We start from the raw sequence: 19,863 nt of genomic DNA, 5'->3' as shown, positions 1-19,863 counted from the left end.
GTTTGCCATTAAAGTGCTACGAAAATAAGATTCTTTTATCGGTTCGTAATCACAATTAACACAAAACTATTCACGGATAGTCCCACTGACCATTCTAGGTAAGGTTAGGTTAAGTTAGGTTAGGCAAGGCAAACATAGTTTAAATTTGGGGTCAAAAAAACCATGCACGGGTAGCCCCACAAACCATTGACGAATAGCCCCACAAACCATTCAGGTAAGGTTAGGTTAGGTTAGGTTAGGATAGGATAGGATAGGCAAACATAGTTAAAATTTGGGGTCGTAGTAATATCAGGAATGTATATTTCGTTTTTTAAGTATTGGAAACACAAAATCTTCCAGTAAATAATGAGCAATCGTGCCAATCGCGGACCACTCAATTTCACTTATTTTGCAATTTCTACACGTGACCCCCAAATTTTAACTTCAAATTCGTGATTAGGAGGCCTCAATTAGTGAGTATGCGAAATATTACAAAAAACAGGGAAGGGTCCTGTATTGTAAATTCGCTCCTTCATTAATTGTGGAAGCACTGAGCAGAAAGATTTGGTAAGTAAATGTGTATATTTTATCTTCTGTTTTGCAAGCTCATGAGGTGTTTTTTTTTAGTCGCTTTATTTGGCATAGGAACATTTGGTCATTTGTAGGGACATTGCCAAAAAATGGTTAGCAACACTGTCGACTACCAGACGTAGTGAGTGTATGCTATGTTCACTTCTGTTTGAGTTTATCAGTACGCGTGTTGTTTACACTGAGTTTTTGAGTTGGTCTGCTATTCAGTGCTAGTGCTTTATTGTGTGTTAAGTGTTAGTCATCCATTAGTTATGCCGCTAAACAAATATAATCTTGAACAAAGAGTTTTTATGTACAATAATTACGTGAAAACGAATTCTTGCAGAAAAGTGGTCAGGCAATTACGAGAGACAGGATCTCTTGAACCTAAGAAACGTGTTGTATTGCTGTTGAAGGAGGTCATTTTCAACATCTCTAATAACACAGGAGGTTAGTGATCATCATTATTATTACTTTTAACCTTTTGACGCCCAAGACCTTTTTCACAAGTAAGCCTCTGGGTACCGAGCCGATTTTGAGCAAAATGCAGAGTTTCAATTAAATAAGTGTAGATCGGAAGCTAATTGCCCTAGAGAGATGAGTGATATACCGTTGTATGCGGAATGAACCAGAGATTCAGACTATATGAAATTTTTGCAAATTCGGTGTATATGTGGCGAGGGAGAAGGGGCTAACTCTCAAAATTCCAAAATTTCGGGAAAAAAAATTGTGTTCCCCCACCCTCCCCTCAAGCAATAAGTACATGACAGTGTCGACATGCACATGGAAATGATCGCTAACATGTAAGGAACACAAAAATATTTGCATTATTATCATATGACCAATGTAACTTGAGTTATACCCCCAAAAGGAATTGTCGGCACGCCACTGATTCAAGCTTCAAAATGCAGCAGTACCTTGAAATAACTTTAGCTCAGAGACTATTTGCCCTGGAGATATGAACGATATACCGTTGTACGCAGAATGAATCACAGATTCAGACGATATATAATTTATTCACATTCGGCGCACATATAGAGGGTGAAAGGGGGGAAATCCCCTGAATTTTTTTTAAAAAAAAAAAAGGCGTTTCTCCCCCCAGCCCCCCCGAAAAAAAGGATATGAAAAGTTCAAAATGCACATAGAAATTATCGCTCGCATGTAAGAAACAGAAAAATATTTGCATCATTGCTGTATGACCAATGTAACAACAGAACAACAAAGCCGGTCTTCGTTTGTCGGGAAAAATTTGACGTTGAAAAGAGCCGCAAAAGAGAAGTACCTTTTCCCACCTTTTCCCCTCCATTTTCATGAAGACAAAAAAAAATGCAAAAAACAATTTCTGTTAAATACATGTGTTAGGAACAATATAAAAAAATAAAATCGATATTCTAGCCAAAAATAGAAAAGTTATAACGTAAAAACTACGACCTTGACACAGCGTCTCGATCGAGATGCTTGGTACCCCGAGGGTTACTTTTGGGTATCTCGTTCGAGATGCTTGGGCACCAAAAGGTTAAATATTATTTTACGCTCTCAGTTTGTTTTATGCGCTGGGATGCTGTCTTCCCTCTGTCAACTGAGGATAAAGTAGCTATGTCTAATCTAAGATTAGATGTCAGAAATAAGGTGCCAGAAATATTTGTATTTGGGAGGACACCTTTTCCAGCATCCTTGCGACAAGGTACGTGCTTATTTCAATTGTAATTGTAACTGTAATTGTGAAAAGTGGAAACATTACAAAGCAAGCGGTTTCTGTTACGGACTTCCTGTAAGTCAATTTGCCGGGAACTGTCGCATGAAGAGGGCGCTCGGTGGCCAACGGTCTGACGGTAAACGACTGAAATAACCTCCCTGTATATATATAATGAGTTGAAGTTTTTTCATTTTATGGAAAGTCAACAACATCTCTAAGATGCTACATGAAAGAAGAAGAACTTTCTCCAATATTGCACGGATAGACAACAACAAAAGCTTACCACTCATTCTTTGTCTGCAACAATGCAATTACATTATGTAGCCATTTCCTACAGCAACCATCTTGGGGAAACTTGGTAGATGTAAGAAGTCACATTTCACAGAATGAGAGAATAACAGCTTGTAGCATATAAATACTAAGGAACAAGAATTCGTTAGTGTTACCTCTTATAGCTAGAGGCATGCATATTTTGTTTTTGACGAAAATACGAAATGTTAAATAAGACATTGTAATGTTAATTTCTCATGTTTCTGAAAGGTGTGAGGTGCATTTTCCTCCCCTGTTTTGTCACGAAATAATGCGAAATGAACTGCAAAATGTGAAATAGACTCTTAAACGCGATATTTAGAGTTTTTTTTACAGACGTTACACTTTCTGAAGTTCGAATTATCCTGTAAGTTATGCAGTGCACGGAAAATTGATGAATTCTGCTGTAAATATTTGAGAAGCAAAAATGGACCCCATTATACAGGAATAAACTTAATACTCTAGTAACCACTTAAATGTGCTATTAGAAGAGATATGTTTATTTTGTGTAATAAGTGCAGTTCTTAAATCAAATTTAGGATTATATTCACAATTTTAAAACCAAAATGTCATTTTATATACCGCTTTTGATCCGATTTTTCACCACTATAACTCCGAAATTTTATTTTATTTAGCACTTTTGAACCCGAAATTGGCTCTGTTTTTGTACCGAAATATTGCTTTTTTTATTTACCAAAAATATGTGCCTCTAGTAATAGCTGTCATAAAATATTACTTGTATCAAATTCATAAAAATGGTAATTAGTTGCTTGGTACCTCACCTGATCTCTTAATTCCGTTAGCTGTTGTGAAAGACTTGCAATTAATGTTTGTGTCGCTTCTAATTGAACTTGCAATGTGCGCAGCTCAATCTGTTCACCTTCTCCTTCGTCAGCCGATAACGATTTAGCTCTGAGTCTAGGGAACCATTCAAGATTGTGATCCTAAAAATAAGTTACAATTTAATATATGGCAAAAAAAAACACTACCTTTTTAGCTTTCTAATGAAAATTTACAATATTTTGCTTTACTAAATTTAACACCTTACATGCACTGAACGACCAGGTTGCAGAGACACAGGACACCATGGCTAAGAGATACTTCAACACACATGGTCACCTCACAATTTTTTTATGGAGGTAAGACTAGAAAATCTCTCACTTATTATGATGTAGGAATTTTTTTATTATTAATTAGCATTGATTTTCTGCAACTTTTGGCTGTTTGCAATGATGAGGATGAAATTGATGAAGGTACACTTCCAAATAACACTCATGCCCAGGCCAGGATTCAAACCCGAGACCCCTGGGATTGTAGCACACTAAGATAACCACTCTGCCATGGAGGTTCATAAAATGCTGTAGGAACTAATTAATTTATATTGATAACTATTGGAACTGGTTGAAAATGGCATATTAGTACAGTTGATTTCTGAATTACGATTTTCTAGCATTTAACATTGTTTTTCCTCCAGAACCAGCAGATTTCCCATATAAAGAGTTGAATTTTCCTGGACTTAACATGTTTTACTTTATCTGCGATGCTGCACAATACAGGTTCAAACTTGATGAATAAAAAAAAAGAGGAAAGGCGCAGGAATTTGTAAACTTTTATAATTTTTCTTCCTTCACCAACTACCGCTCCTTGAAGTAATTCTTGAAGCTTTTCTGGCACACGAATGATGATGAAGTTTTCTCGGGATATTAGCCAGGTGATTTCTGGATAGGCTTCCGAGCTTTCAAGAGGTAACGTCACTCTCATTTTCAGGGTTGGTTATATGTATTTGATGTGGGAGGGGTATGGTGTAGGTGGCGGGCCAATCAGGTGCCATCTCTATGACGTCTGTGCTCCCAGTCGACTATCGCTAGCCAGGCTGAGTCCAGTTCTAGTCCCGTGTTCCTGTTGAGGTTTTCCTTTTCCCCGTGGATGGCTATTGCTTCTTTGATGATTTTATCCCAGTACCTGGATGACTTATTGATGATCTTGGTGGTTGTGAAGTCGATCCTATGGCCCTCTTGGATGGAATGATCTGCTAACCCTGATTTTTCTGGATGAAAATTCTAGATGTAGCTGGAATGTTTTTTGCAGTGTTGTTCGATTGTCCTCCCCGTTTGTCCAATGTAGGCTTTACCACAGGTACAGATGATACGGTAAACCCTGGGTGTCTTCTGTCCTAGGTCATCTTTATGGTTTCAAAGTCAGCTTCTGACTTTCTGTGGTGGTTTGTGGATAGTCTTAATGATGTGCTTTGAAAGACTGCGGCTGATGACTGCGGAGAGGTTTCCAATGTATGGGATGATGGCTATCATCTTCTCTCCTTGGTTGTCTGGGGGTTACAGGTTTGTTTGTTGGTTGTTTTTGTTGTGCATTACTCACTCTAGTGTCTTGTTGATGATGCCTTCAATGTATCCACTCTGTCTGAAAGCTGTGCGCAGATGTCTTATTTCATCTTGAAGGTGCTCTGTGTTGCTGATATAGATGGTGAAACAACATAGAGAGTACAGTTGACCGTTGCCCTGGATGTTGAAAACTCTTGGCATTAAGGTATAGGTCAGTGTGAGCAGATTTCCTGTATATGCTGTGGCCTAAGGTCCCATCCGGTTTGCATCTGATGATGTCCAGGAACGGAAGGCTGCCATTGGTCTGTCTCCATGGTGAATTTGAGGTTCGGGTGCTGGTTGTTGAGATGACCCAGGAACGTATGTAGCACTGCTTCGCCGTGTGGCCAGATGACAAAGGTGTCATCTATGAATCTGTAAAATTCAGTAGGTTTCTGTGGAGCTGAACTGAGTGCCTCATGTTCGAAGTTCTCCATGAAGAAATTGGCTATTGCAGGCGAAAGCGGGGATCCCATTGCCACTCTGTCAGTCTGTTCATACTACCTGCCCTTGTAGCTGAAGTAGGTTGAAGTCAGGGTGTGTTTGAAGAGGCTGATGATGTCTGGTGCAAAGTGTTGCTCTAACAGTTTCAAGGAATCTTGAAGAAGCACTCTGGTGAACAGCGATACTACATTGAAGCTAACTAGAAAGTCACCGGGAGAAGTTCTGATATTCTGCAGGGTCTTGATGTAGTCCGATGAGTTCTTGACATAGTGTTGGTACTTGCCCGTCAGAGGTTGAAGTTGTGCCATTAGGAATTTTGCCAGTCTGTAGGTAGGACATCCAATCGTGATAGGTCTTAACGGTACAGCAGCTTTGTGTATTTTGGGAAGGCCGTACAGTCACGGAGGTACTGTTCCACTGGGTGTTAACCAGTCCCAGGTTTCTTCAGTAGAGATCTGGTTTTCCTCTCTATTGCAGCTGTGGGGTCTCTGAGTAAAGGTTGGTATGTGCCATTGGAGAGAATGTCGGCAATTTTGCTGTCATACTCTGTGGATTTAAGTATAACAGCAACATTTCCTTTGTCTGCTGGTAGAGTGATAATGTCTTTGTCTTCTCTCAGTTGCTTGAGCACAGCTTTCTCTGCTGCTGTGATGTTTGGCTTTGGCAGAGCGGAGCGGCCCTTGTTTTACCTAATTTTGACTAGCAGCACATTCTGTTAATCCTTTGCTTTTCCTGTTTACTTCTTTACCAGTATCATATTTTGAACACTTGAGTGGAGAAGTTGCCATCATATGGGGGCTTGATGGGAGAGAGGACAGCATACTCTTCTAGATAAAAAATGGAGAAAAACTGGCAACATATGCTAACTTGATTTGGATCTTCAGTTTACAATATTTTTCTTCCTTTGCTTCTTTCTAAAACTAAAAATTCTGGAAGCAACTAAAAAATTTACAATGTGGCCATTTTACCTTCCAAAGAATGTATAAATGCAGAAACCTGTGATAAAAATTTTACAGTTAAATTGTATGTATGTCATAAGGTAACCCTGTCATAGAAAAATGAGGAAGATTGCAATGGCCTTTTGAACTTTTTTGTCCTGTCACAAACATGTTTCTGCTGATGAGAAAACAATGGTGTATAGGTATTAATGGCATATTTGTGATTTCATTTCAGGAATGGGCAAGTGAAAGAAGGAAAGGAAGTAGGAAATGGAAAGGAATCATCCTGACTTGCATTAAAGGAACTATATCTGCAATCATCTTGGATGATTGTGAAAACTCACAGGAAATCCTCAGTCAGGATGAACGACTGTGGGATTTGAGCCTATGACCTCCACAATATGAGTTGGTCACCTTAACCAGTAACACATACGTTTAACATGATGTATAGTTTAGTATTTAAAACATATTCCTGATCTAGTGGAAGTGACAATTAAACCATTCTGAAATATTCGGAAACCATGAGCAATTTTGAATTAACACATAAATAATATGGTTGCAATGTAGAAATTTCTAGCCTACATACCTTTACCATGTCATACACATAACTTTCAGGCCCTGTAAATTCTGTTGGATCTTTGACCTTTATCAGAACAATGAAGTATAAATAATGCCACATGTTATGTTCACATTTTATATGTTCTTCAAAACTAACAGTTTTGTTATCAAATGCTGATCTGTTGAGCCCTGAAAGAAATAATGTATGTTAATGACTGCAAGAATCAGCATATTGGTAATAAGTAATGCTTCTGGAACCAACTGTAACGTGCATGCAGTACATAAAACATACAAAAAATAAGTAAAGAACATTCTCATTCAATAGAATATGCAACAAACCTTTTTACTAGGTTAGCAATAACAATACAATACAAATATCTTGAGTAAAATTCAACATTTGGAAGGAGTATACTTTTTAACAGAGTTTACAGTGAGTGGGTAAGGTACTAATGGATTGTTCATCCTTCATCCACATCAACTGTTGATATTATTTTTTTAATGTAAAGAAAAGTGCACCTACAAAGTACACAAAACAAGACACGACAATCCAAATCAAAATTATAATTGTAACTAGTGATAAATGTGTGCAGATAGTTAATTTTCTTTATAAATTATCATGGTGTGTGTGTGGCATTGGAAGTAAAACATTGCTAAAACTATGCAACTTACCACATATGAAACATGTGCTCTTTAAAATCTGCTCTTTTGTTTGCTTTTCACTCCTCAAATCAGCAAATGTATCAATAATTACACCAAATATCAGATTTAAGACAATAATAATGACTATGAAGAAGAAGAGCATATCATACACCACCCTTGCTACAAACAACGCTTCCTGAAAAATCAACAAAAGAAGAATTTAAATTACAAAATCAAACATTGTACAGAAAATTAAAAGTATCATGTATATAGATGATTGTGTACCCTGACAATGAAATAAATATATGGTAATGGTATGGATGGGCTTCATGCTACACAACTGAAGCACATACAACAATGAAAAACATTCTTATTATAGTGAAGAGAAGGAAATAGAACAATACATTGTTCTCAGTGACATTTTAGGCCCTTTCTAGCAAAATTATCATAGAATACATATAATAAACATTAGTTTTGTATAATTAAACATGCAGAAAGTGGTTAATGCATATTACTAGCTTTCAGAAACAACACTGTTTTTTATTTTCATCAGTAATAAATTCAGCCAGAGGACAATTCACAGATTAGACACAGACAATTCAATCAATGGCTTACAAAGCCATTGATTGAAATAATCATCCATCAGGCCTTGGCCTTCAGAGGACTCTAGTGCCACTGGTCTCAGTTATGCTACTGAACGATTATTTATGAGCCTGGTGGAGAGATACGAAGTTGCACCTTAATGTGCTCATCCACATTTTAAAAAAAATGTAGAGCATCAAAGAATGTGCATTGTGTTAATGTTGCATGCTGAAGACACTCTTTCATACGTGTTAATCCAGTCTTAGAGTATAAATATTTCAACATGAAAATTTAAGTCGGCAGTAAAAATGCTGCACTCCGGTTATTTCTTACACAATTTTTAGTAATTTTATAAGAAGAAACCAATGGCAACAAAACACCTTTTGTGTTTTTCCATGACCTTTTATTTAATTTCCCCATTTTGAGGCATTCCTGAAGAAGAGCTTTGATTAGATCATAAAGTTGAACTTGGCCTTTTGATAAACACTCCAGATATGACTTAATATGATGGTGCAGTATAACATGGACAATTACCAAGATTCTATCAACAATCTCAAATGAGGTATTAATATCTAGAATTATTCAATGAAATATAATTAAAATTGGAGAAGGTAAAAGAATGTCAAGTTACCTTACTACTTGGGGCTCGTAATATATCACCAATACCGCCTCCGTTTCTCAGGCCTTGGTTAAGAGTTGTCACTATACACATGACTAGAGAGTCGCAGGCCCGTTCCTTCACTTCACCCACTGTCACTATGTCAACAACTGCATTCACTGCAAAAGAAGAATTATAATTTCAGAATAAACGAGAATGAATTAAGCTATTCATTTCAATATTCTAAACTAAGGAATGTAGTACTCTTTGTAGCTAGTAATTTTTTTAAGAATTCTCGAATGAGCAAATGACAAGTGTCATGTATTCTCACCATCCAAAAGGTACAAGTCAAAAAAAGAAAAAAAAAATAATTGTGATGCTCAAACAAATTAAGACAATATGAGGCAATGCCAAACAGGATACCAAGCAACAGTTCAAAGTTTCAATCTGGGCAACTTATATTTCAACAATATTTCTGAGATTGTGATATGGACTGTTTGAAAGTCAACCCAAAATAGTTTATATAGATTGAAATGAAATCAGTTTGGGTGTGTTAGCACTTGGGCTATTTGCTTCCATTACATTAAAATCAACACTTGTCTGAGTACAGACATCTTACCTAGATTACAAGCTGAGGCTGTAAAGGGGCACTCAGCACATATAAAGACAAAACACAGCCCTACAGAGGATTATACTGGCTGTAGGCCCAGATGCCAGAGCCTCTTTGGCCGTAAAGACTGCAGTTACCAGGGTGGACTACATGGAAGTGGGTTGACTTTTGGATGCCTTACGTGAAGGTCCCCTTACACTCACTTAAATAGTTTATATAGATATATATGTATATTGTCTGGCATGCAGGAGATCCAGGTTCAATTACCAGGGTGGGTGATTTCAGGTGTGAATTTTACCTGCACCATTGCTGCATGGAGTGGCTCTGAGGGGTAAAGTGGCCAGAGCAGAGTACTGATCACATCACTTCCATATGCCTTTACAGAATGTGTGCACAGGGGGTAGCTCTACCTTTTACCTCTTACACTATACTATATGTATATTTGTTTTATTTTATCCTTAACTCCTAAAACCCAAGTCATTTGAAACTGATATAAAATTTAAATGATTATTCTTCAGTAAAAAGAACACTAATTACATTGTACACCACACTTTGTCATGTATCTCCCCTTCTTATTTCACCCCTCTCTCTCTTTCCCTTTGCATATCACTATCCTCATTTTTATGTCCAGAAATCAACAACTATAATATTAGATTACCTATTATAAGAGATGGGTGAATCACCTCCTCCTCCCCCCCCCCCAAAGTATAAATTTTAGTGACCAGGACTCAAACCTGGATCTCAGGGATGCTGTGACATTGCTCTACCTACTGAACTACCAGGCCAACCCTGGTTTCATCTGATTTTTCACTGTGTGATATTGTCTCTGTCAAGTGACAGTATCACTGACTGAGATCATATCCACACAGATGAAGCAGGAGCAAAAAAGCACGCAGCTGGACTGCTTCAGTAGCTCATTGATAGAGTAATATCATGGTACACCAGAAACTCAGGTTCAAGTCCATGTCATGCATGCATTTTTAGCTTATATTTCTACGTAGTGCTTCTCCAGTTTGTGCCAACACAATACAAATCATAATTTATAACCTACATCAAAATCAATTAAACTTACCACTCTCCGAGTATCTTGATGATGCAGCAGTATAATTACAGTCTTTATCTGCAGAACAAGTTCCTGAATGATTTGTGGCTTCATCGTGTTCATCATCGAATGATCTTGACTGTGCTTTAAACAAATTTAAAAATAATAATGAGGAATAATGTAACAGAAATATCGTTGCTACCTTACAATATGATAGTGATGTGACAGATTAATAGCTACTCTATTGGTATTGGCTGATATAGGCATATTGGTGTATTGATTTATTAGTAAAATTACCAATTATTTTACCGATTCGATATATCTATAAATATCTTATAGTTTAGTACAAAATTCTGACATTTTGTTATAATTGTGATAAATAATCTGCATGCCCTACTTCTTAAAAAAAAAAAAAATGTCTAAATATGCAGCTTCTTTTGCATTGCCGTCGCCTGGAAACACACATATATTAAGAAGGTCAATGAATTATTCAGGTTCTTCAAGGACCATTTGGAATTTTATATCAGATTGGTAGAATATCGGTTATCGGTATCAGTAAATTTTATATATTGGTACTTTATCAGTATCAGCCAAAAACTTCATATTGGCCCATCCCTACAATATTGAAACAATTGTAATCTACCTTACAATATACACGAACCATAGTAAAGCTGTGAACAAAAATAAGATGTTACACAAAACATATACAGTGGAACCCTGATTTTACATTTTCCAACATTATACATTCAATCTTGATGGTCCTAACATAGCAAAATATTATAAAAATTTTCTCAATTTTACATTTCCCCACAATTTAAGTTATTCAGCTTGGTCCCCTGAAAAATGTAAAATCAAGGTTTCACTTTATAACAAAGGATTTTAACACATTAATTTGCAACACACTTATGATTGAATGAAGCAACATTATTTAATGCAAGTTGCTTTTTCTGTGTTAATGTTAGCCAAACATGTAGAACCATAGGCAAACCATAGGCACCACCAAATGCTTATGCCTGGAGTTTGTGGCAGAGTTAGAGTTAAACAAATTCAAGAGATTAACAAAACTAAAGTAACTATTTGATAAGCTGTGGAAACAAACATGTGTGAGTCTATTAAAGCTTTTTTACATTTTTTCAACTAATATTAAAAGCAAATAAAATATGCATAAAGTTTATTAAGAAATGAAATCTCTTTTCCAACCAATGTTACCTTACATTCCAATTTAATTTCATAAATTATAAACTCTTTCAATAACAAAGAAATTGGCCCAAAGTTTCTCAAATACAATATAAACAAACATTTAAAACTACAAAAAATGCACCATTATGCTTTTATTTGTCTCCTCTAAGAGATCTAAATAAGCAAAAGGGGGACAAATTACAGATTCAGCAATGTAAGTGAGATGAAGTAATTTAGATTTGTGTAAAGAAAGGTAAAAGAAGGAAACTAGAAAACCCCAAATTAATTATAATGAATGGAAAGGAAGAAAGTGTCAATGCACATATTCACTTCATACCCACTATACATCACTAAATCCTTGTTAATTTAAGCAAAACATAAGTGAAGAAGTGACCTTGAGTCTCGATCGGAAGAGAGTGAGGCTTGGAACAGCTGGGTACCTCTGTACCTGGAAGTACCGTGATATCACTCCAACTGCAGACTATTAAGTCTACTAGGATGCCCTGTCTTTTACTCCTATGGCTACAAGTTATAATGTATTCTCTAGTCACAGAGCAAATCATAAGTAGTGTAGGAAAATTTAGCATAATTTGCAATAATGCAATCTACAGAAAACACAGATTAATAAACTTATAACAATTATAAGTTCACTAATTATTCTTAATATGAAGTTTAATGCAATATTCGTAGCTAACTTACTTGGAGCATCTTCATCGATATCCACAGTAAGAAGAAAATCATCCTTGAAGAACATGTAGCCAATTATTGAGAACATATACACAAGAATAAGAGCCAAAACTGCTGTTAACACAATAGATCGCCCATTACGAGTCACAGATCTTATAACATTTAGAAGTGTTTCTTCTCGATATACAACATCAAAAAGCTAGAAAGAGAATGAGAAAATTCAATAAGAACATGGAACCATGACTATGTTTGAGCTATGCTTATATGAGTGCATATTTAATATGCAAATAAATGCATGTTGGGAAGTTGTACTGGGCTTGAAAAAATGCAAAGTATTTAACAATTAAATTGAAAGATAAAGGAAAATTATAACAAACCATGTGAAAATTATTTTCTTTCTTCTATCATACTTACAATATGAAATCTACTTCATATGATGATTTAGTAATTTGTTATCAATTTTTAATTCACACAAATAACTATAAATGTGAAACACATTTACCATGTATCAATTCTTTAATTTTTCTGATATTGTTATCCAGCAATCATTCTGGACCTTCAGTTAATGATGGCTCATATTCAGTCAAGTCATTATTTTACATTGTGTTTTGAAATACTTATTTATTTTTTCTATCTGCACAAAATAATTTCTAATGTAAAACAGTTATTTTATAATCAAACATGTTCCAAGATGTTGGAAACTACAAAATAAAATGAGCTCACATTTAATTTCTTATTAAACATATCCGGAAACAGAAAACATTAAAACTGTACAGTAGTTAGCTTATATTTATTTACCAAATGCATATACACTGACTGAAGAAATACTTACAAGAACCGAATAGAAGAATGGATGCATACACAGACCTAGGACACAGAAAATAAGATATGCTAGGTGATAGAGTAACTCAGCATCTGTTACGATTTGCTCGAAACTTTTTGTAAATGTCCCCTGGTTTCCCATAATGCTGACTAAATGTATTCCTTTCAATAAAACCTGAGAAAAAGAAATAAATTGATCACTCCTTAAATATACCACAGTATAAAAAGAAAAATATATTACAATGATACAACTAGAAATTGACAACTTCTTTCACACAATAATAATCTTATCAGAGTGTTAACAATTAAATAATTAAAACCCCAGAAACTCCGAATTCAGTTCTGTTGGGTCTGCATATTCCACTCTAGTGTAGTTACAAGAAAAAGTTGATTGAGCATAAAGACTGACATTAATATTTTCCAAACATATTATTTCTATATATACTTGTAAATTGTTAAACTGTGAGAGTTTTTATATGTTTCTAATATCAAAATATTAGATCTCAGAAAAAAAACCTGTGCTTAGTTGCAATGAACTTTTGCTAGTGACTGTACATCTTGTATCACAAAATACTGTATATGTAATAATACAGGGCAGCCTACATAAAAATGGAACACCTTTCAATTGGTATACAAATATGTGTACTGTATCAAGGTGGGAAGTAATGATATAATGACATGGCCTACATGTAATAATAAGTGTGGAAGTGTCCTCCACTGACATCTAGACATCGCTGCTCCTGTGTCATCATGTTTTGAGTAACACATCATTCTTGAGAGGACCATCTTCTCCAGTATACAATGATAATTTCATGACTATAATGACTATTCCTACTGTAACACACAATTACAGATGACACAATTCTGCCAGCACTGATGTTGTGACTGATCGAATTCTCCACACAGACCAAGCAAGGTAGGGAAAGTGACCACTACAAGGAGAAAACCTTTGCCAGTCATAACACTGTCTAGACAGTACAAACAAATGTGGAAACTCAAGGCTGCATAATTGCCTTGTAATCAAGGGGTCCCGGGTTCAATACCCAGTGGAGGCACATAGTGGTTCGGATCCCACTTTAAACTGTAGGTCCAGTCTCGATTAGCCTTACTGTGCATAAAGTGGACTTAAAACACCAAATCAACCAAGCAACCACATCAAGGCCACATAAACGTCTTACTGTAATTAGATCTTGTACCTCACACACACTTGGGTATGTTTTCAATAACAACATGTGTTCCTTTACTGACCGGGAGACATATCAGTTTTATGTGGGTCACCCTGTATCAAAATAAATGCTACTCGCTGTGGAAAATTACACAGATTAACATACATTGCAATTATTTGGATTGTTCTGGTGAAAAAAAAATACATTCAATAAATTGTGGTACATTTATGCAAATTATTACTCAGTAATCAGCTATTCCTTTGCTTAATGCAAAACATAAGCAATGTTTATTTCTTCCTCTTTCTTGAGTTACAATATGTGAGACTATTCCACATGATTTTGTTTACCTCCATCTCCACACAAACACAAAGATAGCCAGAAAGAGAATGCTCACATTACTTACAGTTATAGTGCCCAATAACCACAAAGTTGGTTCAGGACCTACAGAAAAAATCATTCTTAGAATTGTTGATGCTACAAAAGTACGAACGCCAGACTGCCTTGGCAACGTGATGACTATGGCTGCTGAAACCAGCATTACTGCCCATATTAGCCCAGAAAGATGTGGTCCCAACTCTATAATGAAATAAACAGTAAGAATGAGTATGATATTAATAAAAATTCATCTCAAATTGTTGTGTGTTTCTGCAATTTATTGGACTTGGTTTAATTTTTAATGTGCAATGAAGGTTAATGGTTATACACTTGTATGTGGATACAATTGATCAATTTTACTTTTTAAATTCTATTCACAAAAGATGATTTCAAATAGTTATGCTGATTTAAAATATTCCTGCATGACTTTCATTTATGTTTAAGAATTGCATAAGGCATTTGGCAATAAAATTCTATAGTCTCTTCAGCAACTTTTACATATAAAACATTTTTATCTTTATTTTCTCCTAATCCACTATAATCAGTGTACGTCCCAAAATTTTCAATTTTATATGGCCATATAATACAGTTCTGGTATAATAAAGGATCATGGAATTACACATAAAATGGTATATTTGCTGCAATGTCCTCTTATTCATCCTTTCAACACTACTCAGATGTCTACTTCAGCTACGTGGTTTTAAAGTAACTGTAATATCATTGGCTGTGATTACATGAACTTAAGTGAAGAATAATGAAGAGCCACTAAGCTTCTACAGTTACGTGAGTGTCAACAGAAAAAGTCAGTGAAACAATGAGAAACAAATAGGATTTGAAAAACATCCGGTTCATTTCACTGATACAGCACCAAGTGTTTGCCATTTTCAACCCAGCACATAGTCCTTCAGAATAATGCAGTGAACCTTGTAGTCAATCATCCCAAGTTGATTTCTGGTTGGGACACATTTCTGTGGTTTGGATCACACTTTGATGTGTACATCCATACCTGGTTAGCCTGTCTGTATATAAAATGGACTTCAATTTGATAAACATTAAACAAATTTCTTGTTTTAAATTAAATTTATACATAAAATTTATATTTAAACTAAAATATCAATTCTCCACAAATATATACTATTCTAATATATAGTAGAACCACAGGCAAAAGAACTTGCTCAGACCCGCTACTCCTGGAGGGGAGGGGCAGAGTGGAGCATGTTTCCTTATGACCCAAGTTGAACGGATGGAGAGTTTGAACCAGGGAGTCGTAACGTAACGAAATGGAACGGTATTTTCAATTACGGTTTCCGTTACGTTACAACCAGAAACAGAATAACTTTTTTCGTGAACAGAAACGTTACCTCAGGTATATGAACATTACGTTACAGGTGTGCATAACGGTACCGAACCATAACTGATCTGCAAAGCAGTAGGTCGTTAGGTGACGCTTTAACGTTACATCCATTGCCGGCAACCAGTAACGTTACAGGGTAAGAAACAAGTTTGTCACGTATTGACTAGTAACTTTAGTGTGTATGGAAAGTGGTAGTAACGTTACAATTAACCAGTAACTTAATTGAGGCCACGACTGTAAAAACGTTACACTCCTTGCTTCAAAGCAACAACGTTATTGATAGCTGGTATCATACAGACGTTCCGATGTGCAATACCGTGTCCGATGCCGTGTTCCGGATAGAATAACATAGGTCTCTCGTATAATTGTGCTCGTTACTTTTGTAACGTTACAGTTCTTTTCCTCCACAAAAGTCTGTTTCGAAAAAGTGATACACATATCCGTTACGAATAGCAAATACCGTTATCGAAGGCGTGTTCGAAGCAGGGTTTCGAAGCGGAGTGCGGAGCGTACTAAAGGAGCGCTCCGGAGCGATTTCGAAGGGTCAGTTCTACTCCGCTCCTCGCTCCTCGCTCCGGAGCGGAGCGTGGGACGACAGCACTCCGCTCCGGAGCGGAGTGGTTACTTATTTTTACATGCACGATCCGATCCGGAGCGGGGCGAGATACAATAGTGCTCTGATCCGCAATCGGAGCATTTGAAGTGCAAGCTCATATCCGGTGAGATAGTTATTTTTATATATGAATGGTGTAACCGCAACTGCTGGTCTAGTCGGTAGGGCGTCTGACTGCAACGCTGGAGACCAGGGTTTGAATCCCGCGGTGGATGATCTAACTTCGAAATTATTCCGGCCTTGTCCCAGCATATAGCGGCTCCTGGGCTAACCCAGACTCAAATAAATGGATAACTAGGGGAAACCCTCGGGGGGGGGGGGGGGGGGGTAAAGGTGGCCGGAGCGTGGTGCTGATCACATCACCTCCAAATGGCCGAGCGAGATTGGGAATGTGTCGGGCCCTACCCCCACATCAATGGTTATCTCAACGCTTCACGACTCCAGTCTGGGAATTGGAGTTCTCTGTGATTGACCCTTCTTCAATTTCATCATATCTCATCCTTATCTTAATTTGGATATGAACCCGTTCAAGCAATCAGTGTTGCGGGATTGTACGTTTGCTTATGCTACCTCCCCCACACGACAGCCCTGTTTGTTTTCGTGTTCTGCGCTTCTTGTGTAGGTGACTGACGTCAGTGCTACCGGCTAGCGGATTGGCCTTGTTGTTCCCCTTTCAAGAGGAAAGGTGGAGGAAACTGGCGCGTAGTGTCTTGCTCGCTCCTTGGCAGGTGCATTGCGTCATGACTTCTGCTGTTGTACGTACTTGGCAGACAGATCGTTGCCTTTTCGAGGGAGATGCAGCGTTGCCAATCGTATTAAAAGTGTGCTACACCGACTCTGGCTTACGCGTATTGTTACTTTCTTAAAGAGACGTTTTAAAATATGTGTTCTCTTCTAAAAGTATGTTCATAGTATGTGTGCCTGTGAACTTTGATTTATGGGCATTTAAAATATTTTTTTAACACGGATGGAGGGATCCATCCGAAACAGTCTCGGTTAGTGGAATTATAAGCTGTCTACAATTATTGCAAACAATGTACAACAACGACAAATAAAATCTTTAATCGTTAGTTCCATGCATCTGAAACCTTGGTAATCATTGAAGGTCTATAGTAGAACTAACTAATTAATTGATTGATTTGCTTTATTTTACTTCGCTTCTTGTGCCACTTTTGGCTAATTTGCGAAGATGAGAATGAGTGATGATATGATGAACTTGATGAATGGACACTCACAAACATCCATGCCCAGCCGGTATTCGAACCCGGAACCCCTGGCGTCATAGCGCGATGTGCTAACCACTCGGCCACAGGGTCGGGCTCGTTTTACATGTCACCCCCTTCCCACCCCAGGGGTGCCAGGAGTGTCTTGGAATTGAACGGCATTGAGAGTGTCATTATTAATCTTAGCGACCCCGAAAACTATTGATTCCACACTAATATCGGTCGTTTTTTATTATTTTTACATGTCGCCCCCTTCTCACCCCACCCCTAGGGTTGCCAGGGGTGTTTTGGAGTTGAACGGCATTGGGAGTATCACTATTCATCTTAACGACCCCGAAAACTATGGATTCCACACTAATATCGGTCGTTTTACATGTCAACCCTTCCCACCCTCACCCCTAGGGGTGCCAGAGATGTCTTACACAGTATTTCTTTCGAGATTGCAAGTGATACGTGTTCCAAGTTTGGTTGAAATCGTTCCAGGCGTTCGAGAGTTATGCCGGAACAAACATACAGTGAAAATTAGCAACCTGAATTCCCAATTACTTTAAACTTTTATCTTTCGCTACATTCAAAGTATCATCATAACCAGCGCAAAGAAAGTTAGATATGGCAATCATGCACCAGCGAGTGTTTTGTTTTGCATGAACACCTGTCTGCCTGTCATCTTCCTCTGTACACGTTGTTTCGTCTTTCCTCTGCGTGCTCCTGGCGTTCGAAAGGTCAAATGGATTCTCTGCAGTAGTTTGACCAATGTTACTCGAACCAATATTCCGGAATAACTCACTTCTCCCACGGTGTGGACTGTAACGTCGGACCGATATGCCGAAGTGCTTAGCCCGAACCAGAAGTCGAACGGAAATGAGTTTTAGTCGCGATCCCTGGTGGCAGGAAATGAGAGTTCCATTCTCTCAACTTATAAAACACAGGTGGCACACCTGCTATTGAAATATATTGTCCCCAGAAGTAGTAGTAGAGTAGTAAAAGTGATAATGAAAATAGTAATAATAATAATAGTAATAATAATAATAATAATAGTAATAATAATAATAATATCGCTCTCTTCACGAAAACAGTCCAGTGAAGATCAAAGCTTCCCCTTGCCTTCTACACACCCCTGGTTCTCCAGGTTTTCCACACTTCTTCTACGCTTCACAGTTGACACATTGCGCGTTGTACGTATGCGGTTGATTGTGCCTTCCCTGGTGTCTTGTGTAAGGATTATTCCTTGCTTATTGGCAACACTGTAGGTGAGTGACGTGATCTTGACTGGACTGTTTCCGTGGCGTTAGCTTTAGTAATAATCAGTTTTATAACAACAATAACAGGCGATGTTCAAATGCCGTACAAATTCCACAAACAAAATTACTAATGTACTCGGAACCCTTGATCGTTAGTTTTCTGTATACACTCGTATTATCCAACCTCGGAGTGCTCCGGAGCGGAGTGGGCAAGTTCTTATAATCTCGCTCCGGAGCGGAGCGTCACACGGTATCGCTCCGCTCCGGAGCGGAGTGAACCATTCTATAAAATTTCGCTCCTCGCTCCGGAGCGGAGCGAGAAAATTTCCAACTTCCTCTGCTCCGATCCGGAGCGGAGCGTGTCAAGGTAGCGCTCCGCTCCAGAGCGGAGCGAACCATTTTCTAAAATTTCGCTCCTCGCTCCGGAGCGGAGCGGAGCGTGTCAAGGTAGCGCTCCGCTCCAGAGCGGAGTGAACCATTTTCTAAAATTTCGCTCCTCGCTCCGGAGCGGAGCGAGAAATTTTTCGATTCTCGCTGCTCCGCTCCGGAGCGGAGCGGGCTAAGACATCGCTCCGCTCCGGAGCGGAGCGAACCATTTCTTAGAATCTCGCTCCTCGCTCCTGAGCGTGGGCAACAGCTGGAGCGTTGATCCGCTCCGCTCCGAAACCCTGGTTCGAAGAAGCCTCATAATTGTGATCGGCAGCATAGTAACATTACAGTATTTTGACATTTTGAAAGTCATTAAATTATAATACGTATTTTCGTTTTGGATGTCAGTGAAAAAATGAAATTGTAAAACAAAACGTTTGAAAACATCCGTAAACAAGATTTGGCGTGACAGAAGTCCTGGTTATTGGAAT

At 37.7% G+C, this 19,863-nt stretch overlaps 1 protein-coding gene across 18 annotated transcripts in view; it reads right to left on the bottom strand.

Annotated features, from left to right (window-relative positions):
- The window catches only part of Itpr (Inositol 1,4,5,-trisphosphate receptor), a 181,457-nt gene that overhangs the window by 13,889 nt on the left and 147,705 nt on the right, over positions 1–19,863 (bottom strand). For 12 of the 18 annotated variants that reach the window (XM_083117057.1, XM_083117063.1, XM_083117056.1 and 9 more), the window contains 8 exons: positions 14,592–14,773; positions 13,042–13,206; positions 12,222–12,408; positions 10,374–10,487; positions 8,725–8,870; positions 7,542–7,707; positions 6,901–7,061; positions 3,337–3,498 (listed from right to left, as the gene is read on the bottom strand). In XM_083117057.1, the coding sequence (XP_082973183.1) occupies positions 3,337–3,498; positions 6,901–7,061; positions 7,542–7,707; positions 8,725–8,870; positions 10,374–10,487; positions 12,222–12,408; positions 13,042–13,206; positions 14,592–14,773 (1,283 nt within the window). The remainder of the gene's footprint in view (positions 1–3,336; positions 3,499–6,900; positions 7,062–7,541; positions 7,708–8,724; positions 8,871–10,373; positions 10,488–12,221; positions 12,409–13,041; positions 13,207–14,591; positions 14,774–19,863) is intronic. The other 6 variants (XM_083117058.1, XM_083117061.1, XM_083117069.1 and 3 more) reach the window with 1 other exon arrangement.

The sequence above is a fragment of the Lepisma saccharinum genome, chromosome 2 (genome assembly GCF_977018435.1).
Source record: "Lepisma saccharinum chromosome 2, izLepSacc3.1, whole genome shotgun sequence".
NCBI classification, from domain to species: Eukaryota; Metazoa; Arthropoda; class Insecta; order Zygentoma; family Lepismatidae; genus Lepisma; species Lepisma saccharinum.
This window is presented reverse-complemented; position numbering and strand designations above follow the sequence as displayed.